Source organism: Ophidiomyces ophidiicola, assembly GCF_022830035.1.
Source record: "Ophidiomyces ophidiicola strain CBS 122913 chromosome Unknown scaffold_19, whole genome shotgun sequence".
NCBI lineage: Eukaryota > Fungi > Ascomycota > Eurotiomycetes > Onygenales > Onygenaceae > Ophidiomyces > Ophidiomyces ophidiicola.
This window is the reverse complement of record NW_026054659.1, coordinates 172,334-195,747: the sequence shown is the minus strand read 5'-3', so window position 1 is coordinate 195,747 and position 23,414 is coordinate 172,334. Positions and strand designations below refer to the sequence as shown.

At 46.9% G+C, this 23,414-nt stretch overlaps 5 protein-coding genes across 5 annotated transcripts; 4 read left to right on the top strand and 1 right to left on the bottom strand.

Annotated features, from left to right (window-relative positions):
- Positions 1-2,222: 2,222 nt before the first annotated feature.
- On the top strand, positions 2,223-3,356 carry LOZ57_004555 (uncharacterized protein; the record flags this gene model as incomplete). Its single annotated transcript, XM_049253597.1, has 1 exon — positions 2,223-3,356. The coding sequence occupies one exon, from the start codon at positions 2,223-2,225 to the stop codon at positions 3,354-3,356; it is 1,134 nt and encodes a 377-aa protein (XP_049107417.1).
- Positions 3,357-5,412: 2,056 nt separating this feature from the next.
- LOZ57_004554 (uncharacterized protein) lies at positions 5,413-9,280 on the bottom strand (the record flags this gene model as incomplete). The annotated part of the gene is made up of 5 exons (XM_049253596.1): positions 5,413-6,858; positions 6,911-8,398; positions 8,453-8,827; positions 8,886-8,921; positions 8,978-9,280. The coding sequence occupies 5 exons, from the start codon at positions 9,278-9,280 to the stop codon at positions 5,413-5,415; spliced, it is 3,648 nt and encodes a 1,215-aa protein (XP_049107416.1).
- A 928-nt stretch (positions 9,281-10,208) lies between these two features.
- LOZ57_004553 (uncharacterized protein) lies at positions 10,209-11,118 on the top strand (the record flags this gene model as incomplete). Its single annotated transcript, XM_049253595.1, has 2 exons — positions 10,209-10,344; positions 10,409-11,118. 2 exons carry the CDS (start codon positions 10,209-10,211, stop codon positions 11,116-11,118), a joined length of 846 nt encoding a protein of 281 aa, XP_049107415.1.
- Positions 11,119-13,060: 1,942 nt separating this feature from the next.
- On the top strand, positions 13,061-15,376 carry ACS2 (acetyl-coenzyme A synthetase 2; the record flags this gene model as incomplete). Its single annotated transcript, XM_049253594.1, has 6 exons — positions 13,061-13,099; positions 13,175-14,419; positions 14,467-14,727; positions 14,779-14,908; positions 14,972-15,246; positions 15,308-15,376. 6 exons carry the CDS (start codon positions 13,061-13,063, stop codon positions 15,374-15,376), a joined length of 2,019 nt encoding a protein of 672 aa, XP_049107414.1.
- Positions 15,377-16,409: 1,033 nt separating this feature from the next.
- LOZ57_004551 (uncharacterized protein) lies at positions 16,410-22,934 on the top strand (the record flags this gene model as incomplete). Its single annotated transcript, XM_049253593.1, has 6 exons — positions 16,410-16,533; positions 16,818-16,901; positions 17,144-17,598; positions 17,651-20,875; positions 21,021-21,200; positions 21,255-22,934. 6 exons carry the CDS (start codon positions 16,410-16,412, stop codon positions 22,932-22,934), a joined length of 5,748 nt encoding a protein of 1,915 aa, XP_049107413.1.
- Between the last annotated feature and the right edge of the window lie 480 nt (positions 22,935-23,414).

The following is a 23,414-nucleotide window of genomic DNA, read 5'->3' as shown; positions in this document are numbered from 1 at the left end:
CTCCTCCGTGCGCCATACCGGAACAGGTATTGGAGAGAAATCTTACCTCCGAATGCTCATCAGTCCGGTGGAGGGTGGAGTTGGCGGTTTGGAGTGGAGAACTGTTGATCCAGGAACATGAAGATACAGGCTTTTACACATAATAATAATAGGCACGGAGCAGTTACATGGCTATGGTAGCATGTTTTTCTGGTGGCGGCCATGTGTCAAGTACTGTTGTCAATGCTCGACCCATATGGGGTGCTCTCATTGCTGCGTATTATTATACCAGAGCCTCCCACTAACTACCGTAAAAGGTGACATTTGCCCTACGTAGGCCCAATGCCACTGGTTGCAGAGGCCCTTGCTCTCCCGCTGCTTGGCCTTCCTCTGAGACTCCAGCGAATTTGTTTTACGTGCGTCTCCAGCTAAAAGAGGAGCGTACGACACCCAAAAATGACCTTCACTTCTCTGCTAGCCTTATCCTCGTCTCCGGGGTCGGGCTTGGTATCTCATAAGTGGGAGCTCACCTTGCGGAGTGTGATTCAATAATTTTGGAAGGACCAGCGAAGATCGCTGGAGGATCGAGGAGTGGAGGTGAACAGGCAGAGTGCGTGAACGAGCGTTTAATGACACGTCCGCCGCCTAGACCAGAAAAGGTTTAGCGCTATCCACACCTGCCAGGGCACTTATTTTTAGCAACACACGTCTCGTCTCGCCCGCGAACACCGAAGCGAAATACATATTCTGGCTACCTGCACTCTCTCTCTACGTTATCGCAAGCCTTGGAACCAGGCAGTCATAAAATGTCTCGGGACTTTGCTTCCAGAAGAAGTTTTCCTTCGACCACGCCGTTTCCCATTGTCACGCTAACCGCTCGCTCCCTGAAGGAGATCATGGAATAAGGACCAGGATGGCCCTGTTAGCTGCCCCTCAATGATGCCCACAATTACATTTCGGCATGTGTTGATCAAATTTCATCCACCACTACGAGCTTGAGCATGTTACCCGGAATCACGGAAATCATGACCGCCTAGGGAGGCGCTTTCTCACCTCTTCAGCGTACAAACTTGACCAAGCAAAAATTGAAGATCCAGCAGCCTTCCACTGGTTTCTTTTGTGTATCCCGCTTCCTATTGTTTGGCCTCGACCAGCGAATGTAGTGTCACAAATTATTGGCGGCCTCGGGGTTGATGGCGATAATAATACGAAGGACAGAGTACGAGCAAGGAATTAGCTCGAGGTCCAGGCCCGAGTCAGGATGCTCACTTGTTCTTTCGGGCTCCTCAATAATAATAATTAATGGGCAAGGTATATGCTCTGATACTTTCATGCCGCGAACACCCCCATGATTGCCCTACGAAAAAGGCCATCCTCTTCCCCAAGGGAGAGCCTGGATCCATCTTCTGTCCGCACAGAGACCGAGGGAAAATCACCGGCAGAAATGATGCGATTGGCCCAACGCCAGCGCCCAAGAGAACTAAAAATATACATTTGACTAGCGGTGAGTGGAACCAACAGACCTGCAGCAAAGACTGGACGGCATCAAAAGAACTTTCGCGGCGCGCAGCGTTCTGCACCAACCAGAAGCTTGGAAAAGTTCCACATCTACAGTGGCATTGTAACGAGCCCTTTGCGGCAAAAAAGGTGACAGCGAGACCCATCACGCCGCCGATAATTGGGAGATCGCGCCCCTCAAATAATGGCCAGGCTGGTGATAAACAGTGTGCTCCTCCACAGCACTAAAATAAACTCCCCGATTTTAAATTGTTTTTTTTTTCCCCTCTGCTCAACTATTTTTATTTTTATATCTACACCTCGCCGGCCAGCTCCCGCGAAGGAGATGATGTTTTCCCAATCAAAAGACACATGGATGAAACACCTTTTTTCTGAGAAAAAAGGTCCCCCCCCTTGCCCTCCTGCCCATGAACATACTTATCATGCACAGTCGAGCTAGGCGCCTTTCAAAACAACATAATATTTTCCTGCTACCCCTTCCTTTGAAACAAACGTTCTATAAAAAACAATCGCCCCATTTCAGAATACTTATACAACAATGATTTCTTTGCAGTAGATTGGCCGCTTCAGACGCCCGCCACTATGGATACACCCACCAGCTCTATATTTATCACCTCCGTTGTTTCGTTTCCATGCATACGCCTCAACCGTTCTCAGTCGCTGATACTGAACCTGGATGCGGAGTCTTAAACTCTCTCAGCTGCTGGCTCACTTCCCTATTCAGAATGCTTACGATATCGGTGAAAAGCCAGCACCCACGTATACATAACACCGATTCAAGTACTCCAGAAAGCTCCTCCTTATCCTCCTCGAACCCGCCCGTCGCACAAGCCATTAAACAATCTCAAAGCTCTTCTATCCCTAACACCATGCTCGTCGTTACTGCCCCAACAACCCCTTCCCCTCCTATAATTCACAGCAACCCGAATTCTACGAATAAACGCCCGAAACTATCACTTCAGACGTCATGTCTCCCCGTTTCGTTTGGGAACTCAACAACAGGTCTATCGCTTAACCGCTCCGCCGGTTGCTCACCTTCACCCACTGTCAGAAACACCTTTAAAAACGCTTTCGATGCCTATCAGCGCACATCCTCTCCGGCGTCCAGGACTAGAAATGATGCCCCGATGAGAGATTATAATGCATCGAAACTGGACTGTGCGCCCATGAGCCAAAGTCGCCATAGTTACGATGGGCTCCCGTACCAGGTTCCACTAGGCATTCGGGGTATATTACGAAATTCTCCTATTCCTGTATGCTCACTCAGACGCGCTTCCCTATCGGCTTCCGCGTCGAACGGCCCCGGGAATGGACGCAGGATTCTATTTCCCGCGAAGAAACGAGTAGCTTATCGGTTCCCGATCGACGAAGAGATTAAAACAGTACGATTTACTGATAGACATTCCGATCTCACCTCGGATTCATCGGCAACGCCTTCATCTTCCTCAGAGGGTGAGTCAGGTTCGGATATCTCTGATTCGTCAAGTGCTTCAGACGAAGAGCCTATTTTTTGTAAGGAAACAGAAACCCCGGGGAAACGAAAGAAGCATAGCCGGTACACACGTCAAGTTCGCGCTGCAGGACTTCGTGACATTGCGCCTCGCCCGAATGAAGAACCAATCACGCCGCAGACACCGATTGCCCGTCGCAGTAAACGTCAACGGCAATGGCGATGGACTCTAGGTCCGATTAAAGATGGTCACGTGCAGATGACGTGCCATGGGAGCGGGATTGATGCGGCACCAGAACCGATAGAGCCTCGATTGCTGCAGGAGGAGGGGAGGCCAACACCTGCCACCCTCCTCAGCTCTACGCACCCTTCAATTCCACTGAAGCTCGACGTGAACCCTGTTCTCTAGAAATCCGTAAATTACTTCAGATGCATGGGAACTTTTTTTTGGACTTTATATTTTTGACATGATATTCTTCCATCTCTTACTTTTCTTTTCTATACTTTTTCTTTATTATTATTTCTCCCCCTAGAGTATTTTCACATTTTGGTTACTGGCTGACTACAAAACTGGCATGTATCGGTCGTCATGGCGTAGGTGGACTTTTATTTCTTTTTGGCGGATATCTACTTAGCTTGGTTTCATACTTGAGATGCCTTGCATATGGTCTATTTGCAGAAGTGCGAAAAAAAGGTCTCAGGGAGCGGAATTTGTGCTGAAATTTAGATACACATCTTAGCTCTATCGAGCTTGAGTTTAGCAGAAGGCATTTTTCATTCTCAGCATCCCCGTCTGTCTTGGTCTATAAAGGTATATTGGCTACCATCTTTAGGGCGCTTTCTTTCCGTCCTTGCCACACGGCCCGAGACACTTCGGCTTTCTATGACCATAAAAAACATCTTCTGCCAGCCATTAATCATCGCTGTCGTACGGGTTCTCAAGACACCTTTCTACATTTAAGCGTCTTTTGACGGAACTATGCAAAAAAGCTCCACGCGCTCGTGGCCGTTAAAACTGTTGCCGCCAATTGAGCCATGCGACCACCCAACGTCAGCATTAGAACCAGAAAGCTGCTTTAGCTTTGGTGCAAATCGCGTGTAGTTATCCAAGACGATTTCGGGACCGCTGAGGCTGTCCGTCCACGTGGACTCGCTCTTGAAACACATGCATGATATTCCAACAAAGCCCAGAATTCCTTCCAGAAAATTCACCCCTTGCATGAGTGTTCTTTGACGTATTCCTCGCTCACGTCACATCGTATCCGCATATGTTTGGTAAACGAACCTTGACGTGTTGGGCTGGAGTTCGTATTCCTTGATGCGAAGGATATTTCCGATTGATTCTGTCATCCCTTCCCAAACCCCAGTCTTGATGCTCATAGAAAACAGCAACCTCGAAATCGACTTGTATGCATACGTATGCACACACATATATTTAGTAACCTCTCAACAAAATGAGGTTACCACTGAGTTAAACTGACTTCTTGCTCGTAGTCTGCCTTGCTGAAAATCTCTACCGTATTTCAAACGCTCTCGTTTCTTCTCCCACTCAGGGTTTATCATTTCTTGCAGTGATTAAGCAACTACGTGGGCTGACTCGGATTCATCCATTCTAAAATATACCCTGCGGATGGTGTTTTAGCAGGGCAGTACTCTTCAAAGAATATTGTGTCTAGTATCGGAGTTCGGAGTCCGGAGAACTATCATTTCCTTGAACTATCCCTTTAATCAGCTTACCTCCCTGCTTTATGATCTGACCAACATTTTATATTAGCCTTCATATGCTGAAGTTGTGCTGGCACTAGGATAGATATTCAACCACTGGTGGCCGAGCTCGCCCCATTCCAACGTCGTTCAGAATATCCGCTACCCTTCCATCTAGGCCCTGGTTTGACTAGTTGATGAAGCCAGGCTCTAACAGCTGGCATTAGTCAAAAAAGAAAAGAAAAGAAAAACTTACCTATGAACATATTCGGGATTCTCTTGCCGAAATCGGAGTCAGGGGGAATTTCAGCAATGTCGATTGATGCAGACCCAAAAAAGTCGAAGTTTCGGGAAGCATACATAGGATGCCAGACCAATAGGATAGTTCCAATCCCTAGTAGAATCATGCGAAATACGACTGCTACGGAGTATCATCATGGCTAACCAGTTAACATGTGCATAAATGCCATCTTTTGGTAGTGGCAACCCAGTTCACACCAGAGTCTTCATACCTGCTCGAAGTTGACATAAGGGTTAACTGTCAGATACCCGAATGATCTGAGTCTACTGACGACATAGTAAAAGCAATGCAATCAAATTTGTTTATCTTTGTGCATAAAAGAAAGCAACAAGTTAAAAATGCTCCATAATTGTATGTATATACAGGCGATAAAGTAGCTCTGCCTAGGGAAGTGAGTATAAGAATACGTGTTTCAAGGTTCAAACGTTCAACAAGGAACTGGTGCTCTATTAGCCTAACCTCATCCGATTTCGGTTTCAATATCAGGTTCCCTTCCTACCAGCCCACCAGTCATTTTGTGTTTCACCTTTTTCAAAGCAAAGGTGGCCTCGTCTTTCACGAATGCTGCGTTTCGCACCGGTGCCCATTGCATGGAACCCCGAAGCTTGCGCTTCTCTGTCCGTTTATTTTGCTTATTGCCTAAACGCTGACGCCGCTCTTCCTTCGTTTCAAAATCTCCGGCGTGAGAATCTGTGTTGGTGGTCATAGACTCAATCTCATTCCTGTCCTCGTCGGTGCGTTGAGAGTCATTTGCTTGAGTTGTAGGTTCGCTGGTATCATTTTTCTCGACATTCTCTTGATTTTGAGTATCTAAGCTCTCAGCCTGGAGGCTTTCGGATATGTCATCGGAGTCGTCATCACGACTTCGACTAAAGTCGGCAATAGCACTTGGATCTTCACCAAATGCTAGTGACCAGTCAAAACCATGCTCACGGTACCATTGATCATTATGGCCTTCTTCCTTTTCAATTTTCTGAGTTCCTAGCCCACCTATGTCGTTCAGTAATGCCTTTTCATGCAGCTGTTTGATATGATCTGGAACTTCCGCCACGATCTTTCGTCCGCGGACACCTTCAGCAATACAAGCTTCCCAAGCTTCGTATGTCTCTCTCATAGTATTGTCAGTGACTAGAGACTCATGCGCATCACTCAACCCAGGTGAGAAACGGCACGACACTTCTAACCGGCCCACTATCGTCAAATCTTCCAGGCCAGGACTGCGCTTTTGCTCACAGTTATCCTCCTTGATGAAATTTTGGGTTAGTCGTTGCGGATTTCTGGTTGTCCATATCGGCAAGTTGAGAACGGCAGTTTCATTGTCTGTAATATCTTGCAGCCAGATGATAACGAAACCTGTATCAGAGCTGCCGCTGCCATGTAGCTCTAAGACTACTGCAGATCTGTAGCGATGCTGTACTGGTAGGCGGGTATCATGCTTCAAGGCTTCTGAAGTCAAATCAACATAGAATCCACTTTGATCTTTGAGAGGGTGACAGGCGGATCGAGGAATTGAACAAGCGCTCCCACTTGTACGCAGTTTTATTTTGAAAGTTTGATTAAACCCCTTGGCAATAAGACGGTCAGAGAGCAGCTCAAAAGTACCGACATCCCAGCCAAGGAGCTGGCGCGGAAGGCGAGTTTCTATACTTTGAAACAATAACGACACACGAATGCGGCCGTAACCAACACCACCATCCAGAGGGTACCATCTTGTTACTTGCGATCGAGACTGTAATATATTAGAGAGTTTGAGGGGAACAACTCCTAAAATAGGGTCGTGCTGGCGGTATCTCTGATCACGCACTACGATAGTGATGAGAGCAGACCGCCAGTCTCTAATAAACCTTTCGGTGCCGGCATTGAAAATGGGTTTGCTTGAAACAGCCTTGGCCCGTGTTCGATACACCTGGATAGTTATTAGCCTATGCCCGAATTGGTAAGTTATCCAAGGAGCTCACCAAATTGTCATTCAACATTATTGTGCAATAACTCGTTGGCAGATCTTTCCCTTCCTCATCCGTATTCTCGCCATATTCTCGAGCTGGATCATAATCGCGGCCTTTTCGGTTCCCCAGAGTTCCCTTGATTCTTGCAAATTGTAGGTTGACAATCTGATGAACAACTATACTACATATTCCACTTGGCCAGAGAGGATCCGGTGGAGTATGCATCACAGCATCCTGATCTTCATTCATAATATTGCCCATCTCGTCTTGTAACTTTGGATCATCTTTCATTTTGCCTGGTAAGTCTTTACTCTTTCCATCAGTTCGCAATTGCTGTCGCATGCGCGGTTTTCCAAAGTAACCAACTTCCCAGTGAAGTTCTCCCGGCATCTCAGAGCCAACATCCATCCCGCACAGTTTGGACACCATACGGTACATTTTCCCAGGGTGTTGAATCATCTTCTGAACCGAAAGTTCGACTTTGCCGACAATGTCGTCAGCCGTGTTTCGATCAGAATCCCATAATTCAATACTTAGTTGTTCGTCGGCTTTAATGATCTCTGGAGATACTAAAAGAGCCGCGGACTCCTCCCACACAGGGTTAAGATCGTCACAAATAACTCTGGTGCAATACATGGGTTTCCCATATTTTGAAAATGATAGGTTGATATACGGATCACTTCCACCTCCTTTGCTTCCTCGTTTGTCTTGTTTGCTCAAACCAACAGCGCGATGCACCCTCACCCAGAGAATCCCTAGCGCAAAGGTGTCTTTTTGGATATCATCTCCTTGTAGTAACTGTGCAATATCCATTGTCATGGATTTTGGGGCGACGTATAAACTTGCAGCAGCTCCAATGGCATAATTAACGAAGTTAGATATGAGTGGTAAATTCAAAATGTTAACCCCATGCTTCACCATTGGAACGCAGCCGGCTCTGACATGGGGAAGCCCCATCAAGCTAAAGGTCAGTGTTTTCGCAAAAGGTGGTTGAGGTGTAAGTTGCAGTCGAAGTCGAATAGTACCAACGACTTCTATCAACTCTGTAAAAATTGGCAGAGGCACGCCGAAGAGGCCCTTGATTCCAAGATAAAATACCAACATCATATGCATATTGGCTGCTTTGGCGGATGACGTATTACCTGTAGGTTTGGCGTGGTATGCGAACGAACATTCAATATTATAAACTTCACCACCCTCTTCCTCAGCAGTAGCTTCGTCCTGGGTTTTCATTTTTAGATTCTCCTCACGCATTCCATTTGCCAAATTTGTCGCCTGGCTTTCCGGGAGTGCTCTTAGACTGAGGACTCGGAATGGATTTGACCCCTGATCAATCTCAGCAACTCGAACATTTTCAATGATCCCTGGTACGGATGCTTGCATGACGTCTTCGATAGTATCAGCAACGCTTGCAAACATATCAGGATTCAAAAGACCCCATGCTACTTCAAGAAAACGATTGAGCCACTCCACAGACTCTGGCAGCAAGTTTGCTGTAGCCTAATATGGGCGTTAATGCTAGGAATTGCCTCACATAGTAGATATGTTTCATACCGTTTGCCCTCGAAGTTTTTCACTGCTCCATTCTTGACTCCTCCCCTTTTGGATGACATCTTGGATCCAAAGCCAAACTGCTGAAACAACACTGCAAGACAACAGGATCATCCATTTTAAGGACGCTCCAGAGATTTTTCCAATGATCAGAATACCTGCGAATATAGCCATACATAGCACGCCGCCCCGCTTTTCCAAAGATTTAAACATTGGCTCATAGCTCACAGACGGTGTGGGGTGGAATAGAATGTTGGTCTTTTCGCCGTGGATTGGAACATCCGAAGTTGTTCCCTCAGCAATGGGGTCCGGAGGTGAAGTGATATCTTGATTGTATTTATATTCTGAAAACGGCTGATCATGTTGTGTTTGTACTTTCTGGTTCCTTGTCATTAAATGAGGCTTCTTATTAACACTTAGGAGTCGATAGACTCACAGTTGGCAACAAAAGATTTGCATTCGGAACGGTGAGCTAAATCGTAGGTAAGCCATTTTGTGTACCAAATGATAGGTAGTTTCGTTACGCACTTTGGGCTCGTCTAGGGTTTTCATGAATTCTTTACCAACGTCATCTATCTCAACCTCTTTCCCAGTGGTAGGGTCTGTGACTCTTCGTCTTCTATTGTTGGATGTAGGGCTAGGCTTATGCGGCGTAGCTTCTGCTGCATGATGCTTATTATGTCGTTCTTCTCTGGCATGCACCTTAGCGGCTTCATCGATTTGTCTATCCCGCTCTCTTTTATCCCTATCTAGGCTTTCCACGAATTTCTGAATAGTAGGTATAGGATTCTCAGCGCTCCAGTGACCGCCAGGCTTCTTTTGCGTTGTCATGATGCCTGTATGAGCTAATTTTCTAAGCCACTGGGATTAATGGTCCATGTGTTATCCCTCGCACTCAAGCAAGCACACGGATTGAAACGAAGTTTGCAAGGGGCCAAAAAATAATCAGCGTAGAAATTGTTCAATAGAAAGCAAAAACTGAGAGCGCAGGAAGTTTTTTGACAAAGGTTTCCTATGTATATATCATTTGATAGGTCGCCATTCCCCGGTCACGGACCTGTTTCCCAGTTCTGTAGATCTCACAGTTTTAACTCAAACAGATACGTCACTCCCAGTTTCACCTGCTGATGAGCACAAACGAGCATAGTATTTATCGAAGCCAAGCAAGTCAAAGTTCCCCAGTAAACCATTGGCATCCAATCCATTCCAAATATGTTGGTTGTGGCGGTGACGTCAGAGTTAACTAACTAGGCGATTGGCGTTTAACATGTACAGGCTTTCAGCATCCAAGATGAGACAGGCGGAGCCAGCTCTGCACGGAGTACAAGATTTAAATTCATAAGATCCGGAGTTTGGTAGAGTATAGATATGCGGCCAAGAGCCCCGATAGGTAAGGTTGGCCTTGAGCCAGGCAAACATTCAATGATTAAGTCACGATGTCCAACGAAAGACTCTACCGTTAGACCAGAGAAGCATATCAAAATCATTGATCCTTCGTATGCTTGTAAGCTGTCTTAATTCGCGTCGTGCTGTGCTTCGCGTGTTTGAAGTGAGATCGAGATACGGAGTACAAATCGTGTCTGTGGATGCCAAGGATTTTAATGCCACGAAGTTAAATAGGTAGTTATCTCGATTAGTTAGTTAACTAACTAGCCCGTTCAGGTTCACCTATAGTTTCTCTCATGAGGATTGCTGGAGGACATAGAATCACGAGTGTGGAGTGATCAAGCATTTGAACAAGTCCAATTTTATTCTCAAGATGTCTGACACAGATGAATCGCCAGCTCAACGGGCTGCTCGTCTTCGACGAGAGCGACGAGAAGCAAAAATTAAAGCTGGCGGATCAGCTAGATTGGAGAAGATCACAAGTTTGAGTGGACGACCAGCCACGAGCAGTATGTCAACCCAAAGTCGCAGTACCACCAGCATTTATACAGACTCGGATCTAACTAGCTGCAGTGAAAGATGAATCTTCTCCCTCTATTAGTCCTTTCAATTCGACTCCCGAACCACAGCTCCCGGAGCCGTCTCCGTCTATTTCTCCCTTGCCCAAACCTCCCGCCGTCGCAGATCAATCATCGGAGAGTGTCGAAGCTCAGGAGGCTTATCTACGCGCCCTGCTGCGATCTAAACAACCCATTGACCAGCCGCAAGACCAGGATCCGACCGCTGCGCTTCTCAATTCCTTAATAGGCCTCGACTCTGCAGCACCGGATAATAGGGGTGTGGTAGATGCTGCTGGCGTTCCTCCTCTCGATGTTTTATCCCAGAACCTCACCGTAGCTTTTGGTGTTCCCCCCTCCATCGCAACTTTCTTTACACAGCAACTGCAACCAGAGACCCCAGAGACCCAGAAGAAAAACCGAGCTTGGCAAGTCTTGCATGCGCTTTTTGCCTGTGCCGTTGGGGTATGGCTAGTGACCATGTACCGAACATCTATTTTAACCTACGGGGCTCATCCGCCGCCTCCAGCAACGGCTCAAAGCCCATTTGTAATTTTTTTGACGGCGGAACTTGTTTTGAATGGAGCGAGACTAGTTTCAAACACTGGAAATAGCCAGCTGAAAAGCGTACGGCCATGGATGCAGACATTTTCCAGCATCATGCGGGATGGCAGGATCATTTTATTTGTTCTGGGGATGTCCTCATTATTGCGTGGGGAGGCTTGAAAAAGCTGTGTTGATAATGTTTCGAATCCCTAAGTCATGTCGCCACTGTCATTATGCATTTTCATGGAGTATTTTTCGAACAATAAGCATTGAGGCCAGCTGTCACTTACCAAGTACCTTGCGCTGCCTTATCACAGAAGAATAACGGTGCAATGGTAATTGTTGACCTTGAATCGTACCCAAAAGAAAAAAAAAAAAACAAAAATAAAAATCAAAATAAAAGAAAAAAAACAATAGACACAATATTGAGTTGCAGAATATGAGACCATTGTTAATATCAGGGTTTCGGGATACAAGTGATGCTTGTGAACTGACTATGACTATGAATATTACTAAAAAATATATCATGATCAAGAGTCACTCCAGAGCTTACGGGAAGTTACATAGTTTTGACCTTTGGTCCCTACATCCGCCTCCGTTCGCCCTTAATAATGCATAGATTGGGGAGGGGTGGGGAGATGTGAAGTCCATTTTCGGACTTACGAACACATCTTCATAACACGGTAGGGCTTCCTGATTGATTTACATTGCTGCCTGAGCTTGACTTGCATGGATAGCATCACTACCCGTCTACTGCAGTGAGTTGCAGGTGGCCTCAATGGTTGGTCATTATGTCCTTCTACTCCACCCTCTAGAACATTAAGCACTGGAACGGCGTGCACTACTCCGTGCTCTTCGTCCATGACAGGCTTTAACCAACAAAAACCCCCTTTCATACCAATTCATGCCATAACTGCAGAGGTACGTGTCTTCAATGTACTATGCAAGCCATACATTCAATCTCAGCAGTTAGACTTACAGCCCACATGTCAGCCAAAGACAGAGATGCGGCACGGTGGGGGACTCGGGGGTCAAGCTTTGATGAACAATGATAAAAAAAAGCAGCATACCTAGGGTATCGATCAGATGAAAGGTGGCGAATTTTTCGGGACGTCAGGGTCTTGCCTTGCGGGGTCACGTCTTTCCACGATTGTCTGCAAGGCCAGGACATGTTGGGGATGCGCGCAAATCATTCATTGAACATATTCGTGTAAACTATGTAACTACTTGGTGAGGGGTCTTTTCAACGCCCGACTTGACGCTGGATGAAATGTATTCCTGCAGAGCCCAACACAGCCAGGTATCCCGGAACAGTTTTTTAGTTCTTTGGTTCAAAGGCGGGATCAAAGTCTTAGCATGGCCATACCCCGAATTCGTTTTTCTACCACTGAAAACAATTCAGTCGTGGAGTGAATTGCCCAGCGACCGGCGCGCCTGACTTTTCTGAGGATCAGGCGCTCAGTGCAACTATGGTGCCGTGCGTGTGTCTGGGCGGACCAGACTAAGGGAGTCTGCTCGGTATGAAGAACGACTGAGCAGGCTGGCTCGGTGACGCGTAGTGCTGGAGTGCCGTCTCGGAGCACGATGGGAGCTCGCGATCGGGGCAAAGGAGCGCTGGCGTTGCTGGGCTCAACCGCTGCCCCGCACTAGGAGCGGTTTGAGTTGGCGCATAGCGGGGTGCGGAAACCTTCGTGCAAGCAAAATTGGCGGCGAACGGGCGACAAGATACCCCCCCAAGCGCTTCGAGAAAGGTACCATTTTAAAGCGGTTTCGCTATTGTCGGGTCGGCGCCGAGCTTCTTCGCGCGCTCCGCTCTATTCCGTAGGAGTAGTTATAGTATTAAGTAGTCCTGGCGCGCGTGGCCCCCGATCGTCGATGTAGTTACGGTAACTACTTAATCTAGCCCGTGCGCCTCGGGTGCCCTTCCTCCGCGCTTCTCCTCGCGCCCTCCTAGCCATCATCCGCCTGGTTCTTTTATATCACTGTCCTTCTTTTGAATCTCCCGAAAATCAATCTTTTTCAGGCGGCCATTGGCCGGACTGTACGCATATCCCTTACATTGCACTGAACATTGTCCCTTTTGGCGGACAGCTATCATACTCTATACTTGACCTCACGCACTATGTCTGGGGCACCTGCTGACCCGCCCGCGGGTCCAGTGGTATGTAACCTAGTGGCCTGCTGTATAGAATTTCTTTTGCACTCTCAAAGCTGAAGATCATCTTTGTGAATATAGGTCGTGGAGGCTCACCAAGTTGACAGCGTCCATGTCCCTCAAGCGTTTTATAACAACCATCCTGCCAGGCCTCACATACAAGACTTGGACGAGTATATGCAACTCTATCAAGAATCAATCAATGACCCAGACACGTTCTGGGCGCGTATGGCCCACGATCTTATCAGCTTTGAAAAGAACTTTGAGAAAACACATATGGGTTCCTTCGAAGGGGGAGATAACGCCTGGTTTGTGGGTGGCCGCCTCAACGTTTCGTATAACTGCGTCGATCGCCACGCTATGAAAACTCCAGATAAGGTTGCAATTATTTATGAAGCCGATGAGCCTGGTCATGGGCGTGAAATCAGTTATAGCGCTTTACTGAGAGATGTCTGCCAGCTTGCCTGGGTCTTGAAAAAACAAGGGGTTCGAAAGGGCGATACAGTTGCCATTTATCTTCCCATGATTCCGGAAGCTATTGTGGCGCTTCTTGCTTGCGCTCGTATTGGCGCTATCCATTCCGTCATTTTTGCTGGGTTTTCTTCCGATTCCCTTCGAGACCGAATCTTAGATGCCCAGTCAAAATTCGTCATCACAGCGGACGAGGGAAAACGGGGAGGAAAAGTTATTGGAACCAAGAAAATTGTAGACGAGGCTCTGAAACAGTGTCCTGATGTTGTCAATTGCATTGTTTTTAAGAGGACAGATGCAAATATTTCATGGACTGAAGGACGTGATTTGTGGTGGCATGAAGAGGTTGAAAAATACCCAAATTACATTGCCCCCGAATCAATGGACTCTGAAGACCCGCTTTTTCTTCTGTATACCTCTGGATCTACAGGCAAGCCAAAAGGTGTTATGCACACAACAGCTGGGTATCTTGTTGGTGCGGCTGCTACCGGCAAGTATGTCTTTGACATCCATCCTAACGACCGATTCTTTTGCGGTGGTGATGTTGGCTGGATTACCGGGCATACTTATGTTGTTTATGCTCCATTGGTCACAGGATGCACCACAGTTGTTTTTGAGAGCACACCAGCATACCCCAACTTCTCGCGCTATTGGGATGTTATTGAGCAGCACAAAGTCACCCAGTTTTATGTGGCGCCCACTGCATTGCGCCTATTGAAGCGTGCTGGTGATCATCATATCCGTCATGAAATGAAAGATCTCCGGATCCTGGGCTCTGTTGGAGAACCAATTGCCGCAGAAGTTTGGAAATGGTATAATGAGGCTGTTGGCAAAGGAGAAGCCCATATTGTGGATGTAAGTTTTACCCATCCACGCCGTAACAAGACACTTATTGTTTTCAGACATACTGGCAAACTGAAACTGGTTCACATGTCATTACTCCTCTTGGTGGCATCACGCCAACTAAGCCAGGCAGTGCTTCATTCCCATTTTTTGGTATTGACCCTGTTATTATTGATCCGATGTCAGGTGAAGAGAGAGTTGGCAATGATGTAGAAGGGATCCTTGCTTTCAGAAAGCCTTGGCCAAGTATGGCTCGCACTGTGTGGGGTGACCATAAGAGATACATGGACACCTATTTTAACGTTTATAAGGGCTACTATGTGAGTCATCTACAGCAAGAACACTGCATGGTTTAGCTGACTTTAAATTAGTTTACTGGCGACGGTGCTGGACGTGACCACGAAGGCTATTACTGGATAAGGGGGCGTGTGGATGACGTTGTAAACGTATCTGGACATCGCCTGTCAACGGCAGAGATTGAGGCAGCTCTCATTGAACACCGTAAGGAATTCTAGGGTAAACATGAGTTACTTATACTGTACTGATATCCTCGCTTTTTTATAGACTCCGTTGCCGAAGCTGCTGTTGTTGGCATTGCTGATGAGCTGACTGGACAAGCTATCAATGCTTTCGTATCCTTAAAAAATAGCAACGAAAATACTGATATGATCCGAAGCGAGATGATTCTACAAGTTCGCAAATCTATTGGCCCGTTCGCTGCCCCTAAGGCTGTCTTTGTTGTCGAAGATCTTCCAAAAACTCGTAGCGGAAAGATCATGAGACGTATTCTGAGAAAGATCGTGTGTGGTGAGGAAGATAGTCTGGGTGATATTTCAACAGTGAGAGCTCCAAACAATATCAATCGTGCGCTCACAACGGCCGACAACTAACTATAAATAGCTCTCTGACCCTACGGTGGTGGCTAAAATCATTGATACCTTCCATGCCGCGACCAAGAGACCAAAGTAGATGTGAAAATACATCGCCTCTGGTCAACCAGATTTATTATTGGCACCTGCTGTTCGCTTATGTCTGTACCATTCTCGACCACAACTTCAAACCCTGTGCAAAACAACGAATATAGTATCTATTGGCAAAAGGATGCCTTGAGAGCCAGATAGACCAGGTAATGGGTCTTCAGGGCCATTATTGATACCGGTATTATCTTGCAAGACCGCCAGCCTCTTCTGATTATGGGGAGTTGCGGCCTATCAATGAGGGTAAGACTTGTCATGCCTCAGCCAGGGCTGGTATAAATATTGTATCAGCTGTGTTGAGGAAGCCATATATTTTTTCTTTTTTTTTACACCACTTTTATTTAAACGGCGTCTGTAGCCTTCTCACCCCCTTTTATGATGTTCTGCACGGCCCGTAACACATGTTTCTTGTGAAGTACTCATTCTAAGTGCCAATGTGTAGTTTAACAAAAGAAAAAGTGGCTCTGATAATTGGCAAGTCATACTTTGACGGAATAAAATCCTAGTCGAGAATGATTTAATCGAGTCAATCATCGTCGAATGTAGTGAAAGTACGGAACAATTTTTAGGGCGATGAGAAATGGGATCGGATATCGGTAAGATAATATTCCGAATATACTAGGCAGCTGTGCTTACCTAATCGGATTTTGAGAGCATCACATGACCATACTTCCAGTGACCGAGCCCCATGCCATGCCACTTCCGGCTAGTCGATACTCAACTTCGCGTTGCCCTTGCGGTATTCATCTTTTTCACTGTATAAAACATCTGGTCTTCATCTCTTAGCTTCTTTATCAAAGGTTTCAAGACGTGCTTCTTGCCTACTTTGTGGCATTTTTCTTTCTTTACTCTGCTGACTCTGCATTTGCAGTGGTGATTGCGTGAGGTTTTTTTCAGACCAAGTCATCCATATCGCATCCTCTTGTCAGGCTGTACCGCGCGAAAATCCCCAATATTTCATGGCTTAAAATCGTCGGATTCAGGAAGTCACTTCTGGGATTGAATCGATTTCGAGTCCTGTCGCCATGTCGGGCTTCGGCACTGGTAGTGCCTTTGGGGGCTTTGGCTCCAGCAACCAGCAGCAGCCACAACAGCAGCAAAACGCTGGATTCGGAACTGGTTCTGGTTTCGGGTCAACTGGAGGTACAGGTAGGTTTCCTTATTCTCTGGTATTTCTGTTATTCCCTTTTTTAAGCCCCTCCGTGCGAGTCGCGTGGACCTCTGCCTTGATCTTTTTCCTCTCTTGCTTTTCATTCCTCCTTCGACGGTTCAACTGGGTCTCGTGTCATCTTCCACTAGAGAAGAACAAAATTGCTCGCGGTAGCAGCAACAGCGACAACAACGAGAATCTTGGACGGACGTCTAAGGGCAGAAGGAAAAAAAAAACAAAAACAGCAAAGCAGCCGTCTGACACGAATGTATCATTCGTTTAGGCTTCGGAACCGGAACCTCCTCCTCACCATTTGGCACCACAGGGAATACTTTCGGTACTTCTGGTGGCTTCGGCTCTGGAGGAGGTACGTAGTTGAATCTCGAGCCCTACAGGAGGCACAACCCGCGCTATACTTCCCAAATAGCTGAGCCCGGACCTGGAATCTCCCTTTTCTACCGTATAATATGCTCGCCAGCTTCATTGCTCTTTTATCAACTTCATTACAAACTGAACCTGGAACACGACAACAATACGCCGCGATTCCTATATTTTTTTAACTTACTCCATAGATGTTCTTTCCATAGACTAATTGTTGTTTTAAACTAGGCTTTGGCGCTTCTAATACACAAACGAATCCCATTTTCGGGGGGCAGAACAAGGGATTTGGAAACACTTCGGCTACCGGGAGCACTATGTTTGGGTCGGGAACAAACGCTTTCGGAAACACTGGATTCGGAACTGGGGGCTCGTTTGGGGGTACAGGTTCGAATACAGGAACTGGAGCTACTATGTTCGGTTCTACCCCGGCGAATACTCAATCTACTGGCTTTGGAGCTGGTACTGGTGGAAGCATTTTTGGAGGAGGCACTTCTACTACGACAGGATTTGGCGGCAGTGCTGGATTCGGTAGTGGCACAGCTTTGGGTGGTGCCGTTCCTCCCGCCAGCGGCACTGCGAATCCTCCCTTCAATGCCTTTGAAGAAAAGGAACCCAGCTCCTCGGTTACTTGCCATTACCAGAGTATAAGCTGCATGCAGCCTTATCAGAAATATTCATTTGAGGTTAGCAAATTCTTTGTATTTTTGGTCCTGATTCCGCTGACCACATTCATAGGAACTACGGGCCGCGGATTATGACCAAGGCCGTCGATACGGCAATGCTAGCGGCCAGGCTGGTGCATTTGGTTCAGCTGCCTTTGGGGGATTCCAGCAACCTGCGAGTGGCTTTGGCTCCCAAACTTCTACCCCCTTTGGTGCTGCTAGCAGTGCCCCTTCAGCATTTGGCCAAACTGCATCCGCTGGATTTGGCAGTACTACCTCAAACAATCCTTTATTTGGAGCCACAAAACCTGCCACTTCCTTGTTTGGTCAGGCTGCTACATCTCAGCCCAGCGCCTTTGGTACGACGACGTCCGGGTCCGGAGGGTTTGGTTCAACAACTGGCACAGCATTTGGTGCTAGTGGCTCAACTGGTACTGGTGGTGGATTTTTCAATAACCAGCAGAATAAGACCGGATTTGGTACTGGAGGTACTGGCACAGGGTTTGGCGGATTTGGCCAAACTGCTACAACCAGCGCTTCTCCATTCGGAGCTACTACATCCACTGCCTCACCATTTGGTCAGCCGCAGCAAGGAGGGACCAGCGCTTTCGGTGGTTTTGGTCAGCAACAAAATCAGCAAAATAAGCCTGCGTTTGGGGGATTTGGGGCCACCACGCAACAACAGCAACAGCAACCAGCGGGAACGGGCCTTTTTGGTGGATCAAATAATACTGCTACCCCCTCTTTTGGAACCTCCCTTGGCCAACAAGGAGGCTCATCGATATTTGGAAATACGACCGGACAAAACACAACCACAGGTAACCTTTTCGGGAACCAGCAACAACAAGAACAGAAACCAAATCTTTTTGGTAGTCTTGGGTCTGGAACTACAGCGACTGGCACCAACGCCTTCGGCGGGTTTGGCACGCAGAACCAGCCACAACAAACATCGAGTCTTTTCGGCGGCACAAATCAACAGCAACAGCAGAAGCCTAGTCTTTTTGGCACTTCAACCGGTCAAACTAGTAGTTTGTTTAACCCACAGCCTAATGCCGTTTCCGCTTCGACGGGTGGATCTTTGTTTGGCCTTGGTGGAGCCAACCAGAATATCCAGCAGCAGCAACCCGGGGGGCTTGGAATTGGTAGTAATAGCTTGTTTGGAGGGTCTCAACAGCAAGTACAACAGCAATCCCAAGGTGCAGGCTTCCAAGCATCTCTCCTCGAGGGTAACCCATATGGCAGCCAGTCTATATTTTCCGGCCTTCCTGCACCAAACTCGCCGTCGCCCGGGCCGTTGGCTACTCCACTCTCTGCCAGTTTAAAACAAAAACAAAGAGCACCGCTTCCCATGTACAGGATTTCTCCAAGTGCTGCAAATCGCTTAATCACACCCCCAACGCGTCAGGGATACGGATTCTCTTATTCAACTTATGGGACTCCTTCCAGTTCTATTGGTTCGCCAGCCGGGTTGGGTAATAGTTTGCTGAGCAGGAGTTTTAATGGAGGGAGTCTGGGACGCAGTTTCAGCAAAAGTCTTTCTGCCAACAGTCTTCGTAGATCTTTTGAGCCTGAAACAGATAGTATCCTTTCACCTGGAGCTTTCGCGGCCGGCAGCTCCAGATACTCAAGCTCTAATTTAAAACGTTTAACGATCGACCGGAGTCTCAGGACCGATCTGTTTACCCGCTCCTCGCTCTCACCGGCTACAATCACCAATGGCGACAGTACTCCTCATCAACCTAGCAAGTTGAAGAAAAGAGTGAGCTTTGATTCTCCCATTGACAATGACAAGGCTATCTCAAAGACTGATGGAGCTCTCGTTCGCATCGAAACTGAAACATCCGAGCCAACTCCAGCGCAACTAGGCTTTTTGCGATCTTCTAAGGATAAGGCCCCAGCCTGCCAGCCGAATGGTATCAAAGGAAGTGATGTTGTCAACGGACTCCCTGATAGCGGCCCCTCGTCATCCAGCAGTGCGCCAGAGATGGAGGAAATTAAAGGCAAAGAGCTCGCCATTGTTCCTGGAGATCGCGAACAACAAAAGCCCGCAACCCCAGAATCCTCAGGTGTCACCAAGGCTAAGGTCGATAAACCTGAGATATATTGGATGAAGCCTTCGCTTGAAGAGGTCAAGAGAATGACGCGGGAGCAACAGAAGCGAGTGGCAAATCTTACTGTCGGCCGCGATGAATATGGCTCCGTTTCGTTCAATGCGCCGGTTGATCTCACAACTATCGACCTCAATGACCTTATGGGAAAAATTGTCAACATTAACTTACGTTCCATTACTGTGTACCCTGATGAAGGTATTAAGCCTCCCCAGGGTAAAGGCCTAAACGTTCCATCCACTCTGCGCATTGAAAACTCCTGGCCTCGCGGTCGAGAGAATCTAGCTCCAATACCGGCTAATGCCATCTACTTTGATAAACATGTTGAACGTTTGAGGCGAATTACAAACACCGAATTTGTCGATTATAAATGGGTGGGCGGAGTATGGACTTTTAAAGTTCCCCACTTTACTACTTACGGACTTGATTATGATGATGATGATGATGACGATGAAGGTGAGAGTCACGATCAAAGCACAGTTGGTGCTCACCCTGACATGGTCACTCCAAAGGCTCAGACTCCCCATCGTCCCGACTCCGAATTTACTACCTCAACAATCGGCATTGACGAGTCGTTCGACGATTCCACCATGGGGATTGAAGATGACACATTTGAATTTAAAAAAAGAGGATTATTTCCCGGGGGGTTTATGAATCAGGTTACAGGTGGTAGACTGGATATGTCTGAATCTGACGAAGAGCGAGGGTCTTTTTTAGAGGAGCGCTCCGTGGGTTCGGGTTCTGAACAGGGATACGTTGAAGAAAGTGATGGTCATAGTACTGTCACGTCTGAACCTGAATTAGAAAAGGATGAGACAATGCACATGGCTGGTGCATTTCCCTTCCTTGACTACACCACGGAGCGATCTATTCTTCCAGTCAGTCCACAGAAGTCGAACCTTGGACGCTCGCAGATTGAGAGCACGGGTGAAATACCCTTGAATTTGAATGGTAATTGGGCAGAACAATTACAGCGCACCATTAGCCCGCGAAAGCAAGACAGAGAGGCGTTACGGGAAATGCAAAATAATGCATTTGCAAACCGATTAGATGCAGAGAATACACCCAAGGCAATGCCTACAGAGACGGACAAGGGATTTATCACTAGTATCGATCTAATGAACTCGCTTTTTCGGCCACGAGAGAGTCTGAGAAAGGCCCAGGTGCTGAAGAGTCAGAATGGCTTCGAGGTTTGATCCCTTTTCCTTGCACTTCGCTTCTTTCTCCCCCGTTTTCTCATGCTATAGTGTACTTAAGCGCTTCGGATCGATATTATTGCACGTTTTGAAGTAATGAAGCAATGTAAAGCACTTTTACTGAAAACTATCATTCTAGTGGCCATATATTCAGAAGCCGAAAACATTTGCCGGAAAACCAGGTGATATGTCTGAAGCTGACTTGAGCTTTCATAATTCCTTCAAGCCAAGATGGGCTACTCAAGATATTCTAGCTCTGCGTAATGACCATGCCGATGTGCCTGACATTCTGCTGCATAAAGTTGAACAATGGAAAGAGGTTTGGGTCTCGTCTTTCTCCCGTATGATCGCACTGCTAACTTCCCCGTTTTAGGACCTACAACCGCTGATCCTACAAAAAAGTCTCTCATCCATTAAACTTGTGGATGGCATCCCATTTGCAAATCTAACCGATGCCGATTTTCTCCTATTTATAGGCAGTATTCAGGGTGATTCCCCTGAAAGTGAGCTAGAAAGGCGAGTTTGGCAGCTGGCGTACATCCTCTTTGTTGATGATATTCAGGACGATATATCTGCGGGAGTTCCGGATCATTTACAGAAACAATACCTTCATCGCATAAAAAAGGATCGACTGGGTTTGTTGTTGGAAACAATGATCCGCCAATGTCATCCTGATATTGAGAACATTCCGAGTCCAGAGGAACGTGCAATAGCATTTCTTTGCTCTCACAGGGTTGATGATGCCTGTAGGACATTGATTGAGAGTGGGAATCCACACTTAGCTACCCTAGTATCTCAAATTGGGCGGGATGCTATTTTTCAGAAAGACATGAAAGACCAAATTGACTCGTGGCGAAGCCACAATGTACTTTCAGAAATGACGGAACCCATTCGAGCTCTTTATGAGCTGATTGCCGGTAACTGTCTACGCAGCGAAGGGAAGCCAAATGTACCTATTGAGGATCGAACGTCGACCTTTAATATCTCTGAACGGTTTAACCTTGACTGGATCCAAGCCTTCGGCCTTCGATTATGGTACGGAATCGGTGAAAACGACCCTATTGAAGCTGCTGTTGCTCTTTTCAACCATGACATTAATAAGGGTGGTGAGCCGGCTTTCCCGTCTGCATTGCGTAGTCACGATTCTCAGAAATCCAAGTCATATGCCGACCTATTGACACTGGAGTCTCCCCTCTGGGTGATCTTAAAAGTCTTTGCGTCTTCAATGTCCGGCGGAGAAAATCCCGACATCGGACCAATTCGCCTTCCAGAAGATCTTATGCCTGAAGCTGTCTGTGGTCATGCATTACACCACCGCCTTTCGTTTCAATTACTTCACCACATACGCAAGGCAATGGGTGGATCTAGAGTCCTCAGCGTGGATGATCATTGTGTTGACCAGCTCACGCTCAATTATGCGTTGGAAATCGCAAGTGCTAACGAGTATGGACCGGCAATTTTCGTACTTCTACATCTCAGCTGTGCTGCAGATCGTGAAAAGGGCATTAAAGAGATGCTATGTCGTTTTGCTTCCTGGCTTCCTACTCCAATTCTCGAAAATGGCTCGCAAAGTATTATGTGGAAATACCTTACCGAGGAGCTCAGGGTTCCTGCTTCTTGGATATGGGCTGCCAAGGCGCTGTTTGCGCGCGCAAAAGGCAATCCATCAGCGGAGGTTGAGTATCTCGTCAATGCTGAACATTGGGATGAGGCGCACGATACGTTCTGTAGAATTGTAGCCCCGAGGGCTATCATCCAGCGCGACTACGCTACTTTGAAAACAATAATTGATGCGTTTGGCAAAGATCCGGAGACTAATATCCGGAGATGGTCCCATGAAGGTGGCATGTATCAGGACTTTTTGCTTTTGGTGGAAGTCCCTGGGATTCGAAAAGATCAGACCATCTTAAAACGGCTGGTTGGGACACTGATTCACATTGGAGAGAAGACCGACAAAATTGCATCGACGACATTTGAGGAAAAGATTGCTTTTCGAGAAATTGGCCGGTTGGTTGCTGGATGGTGCACAAATGATACAGGCAATGTAAGCTGATTTGGATATCCCATAATGTCAGCTCCAAGTTCGACCGCTGACTTTTACTTACAGACGGTACAGCCAGGTGATATACTACGCCTTCCCATGACGCAAAATGCTAGGCGTATCCATGCTGTGGAGGTTAGTAGGCGTTACTACCGCGCCATTATGGCCGGTGGTGCTTGAAAAATAAGTAAAAGCTCAAAATGCCAAAAAATATCATGAATGATTTGATAAGGAATGATTGGGGAGGGGGGGGGTCAGGAGCCTATTCTAACTGGTTCATCTTTTTTTAACACCCAAATGGGCGTTTTCTTTTTCCGCACCTGAAATCTATTTTTTGTGCGGATTTCAAATGTTCTAAATATTTCTGTTCAAGCGGCATTTTATCTTTTCAATGAGGATGCACCTCTCAGGTAAAATTTTGTAGGTAGAACTAGGTAGTATCAAGGAAGAACAATGGTAATTCCTCACAACTTGCTTGGCTGGAATGGTCAT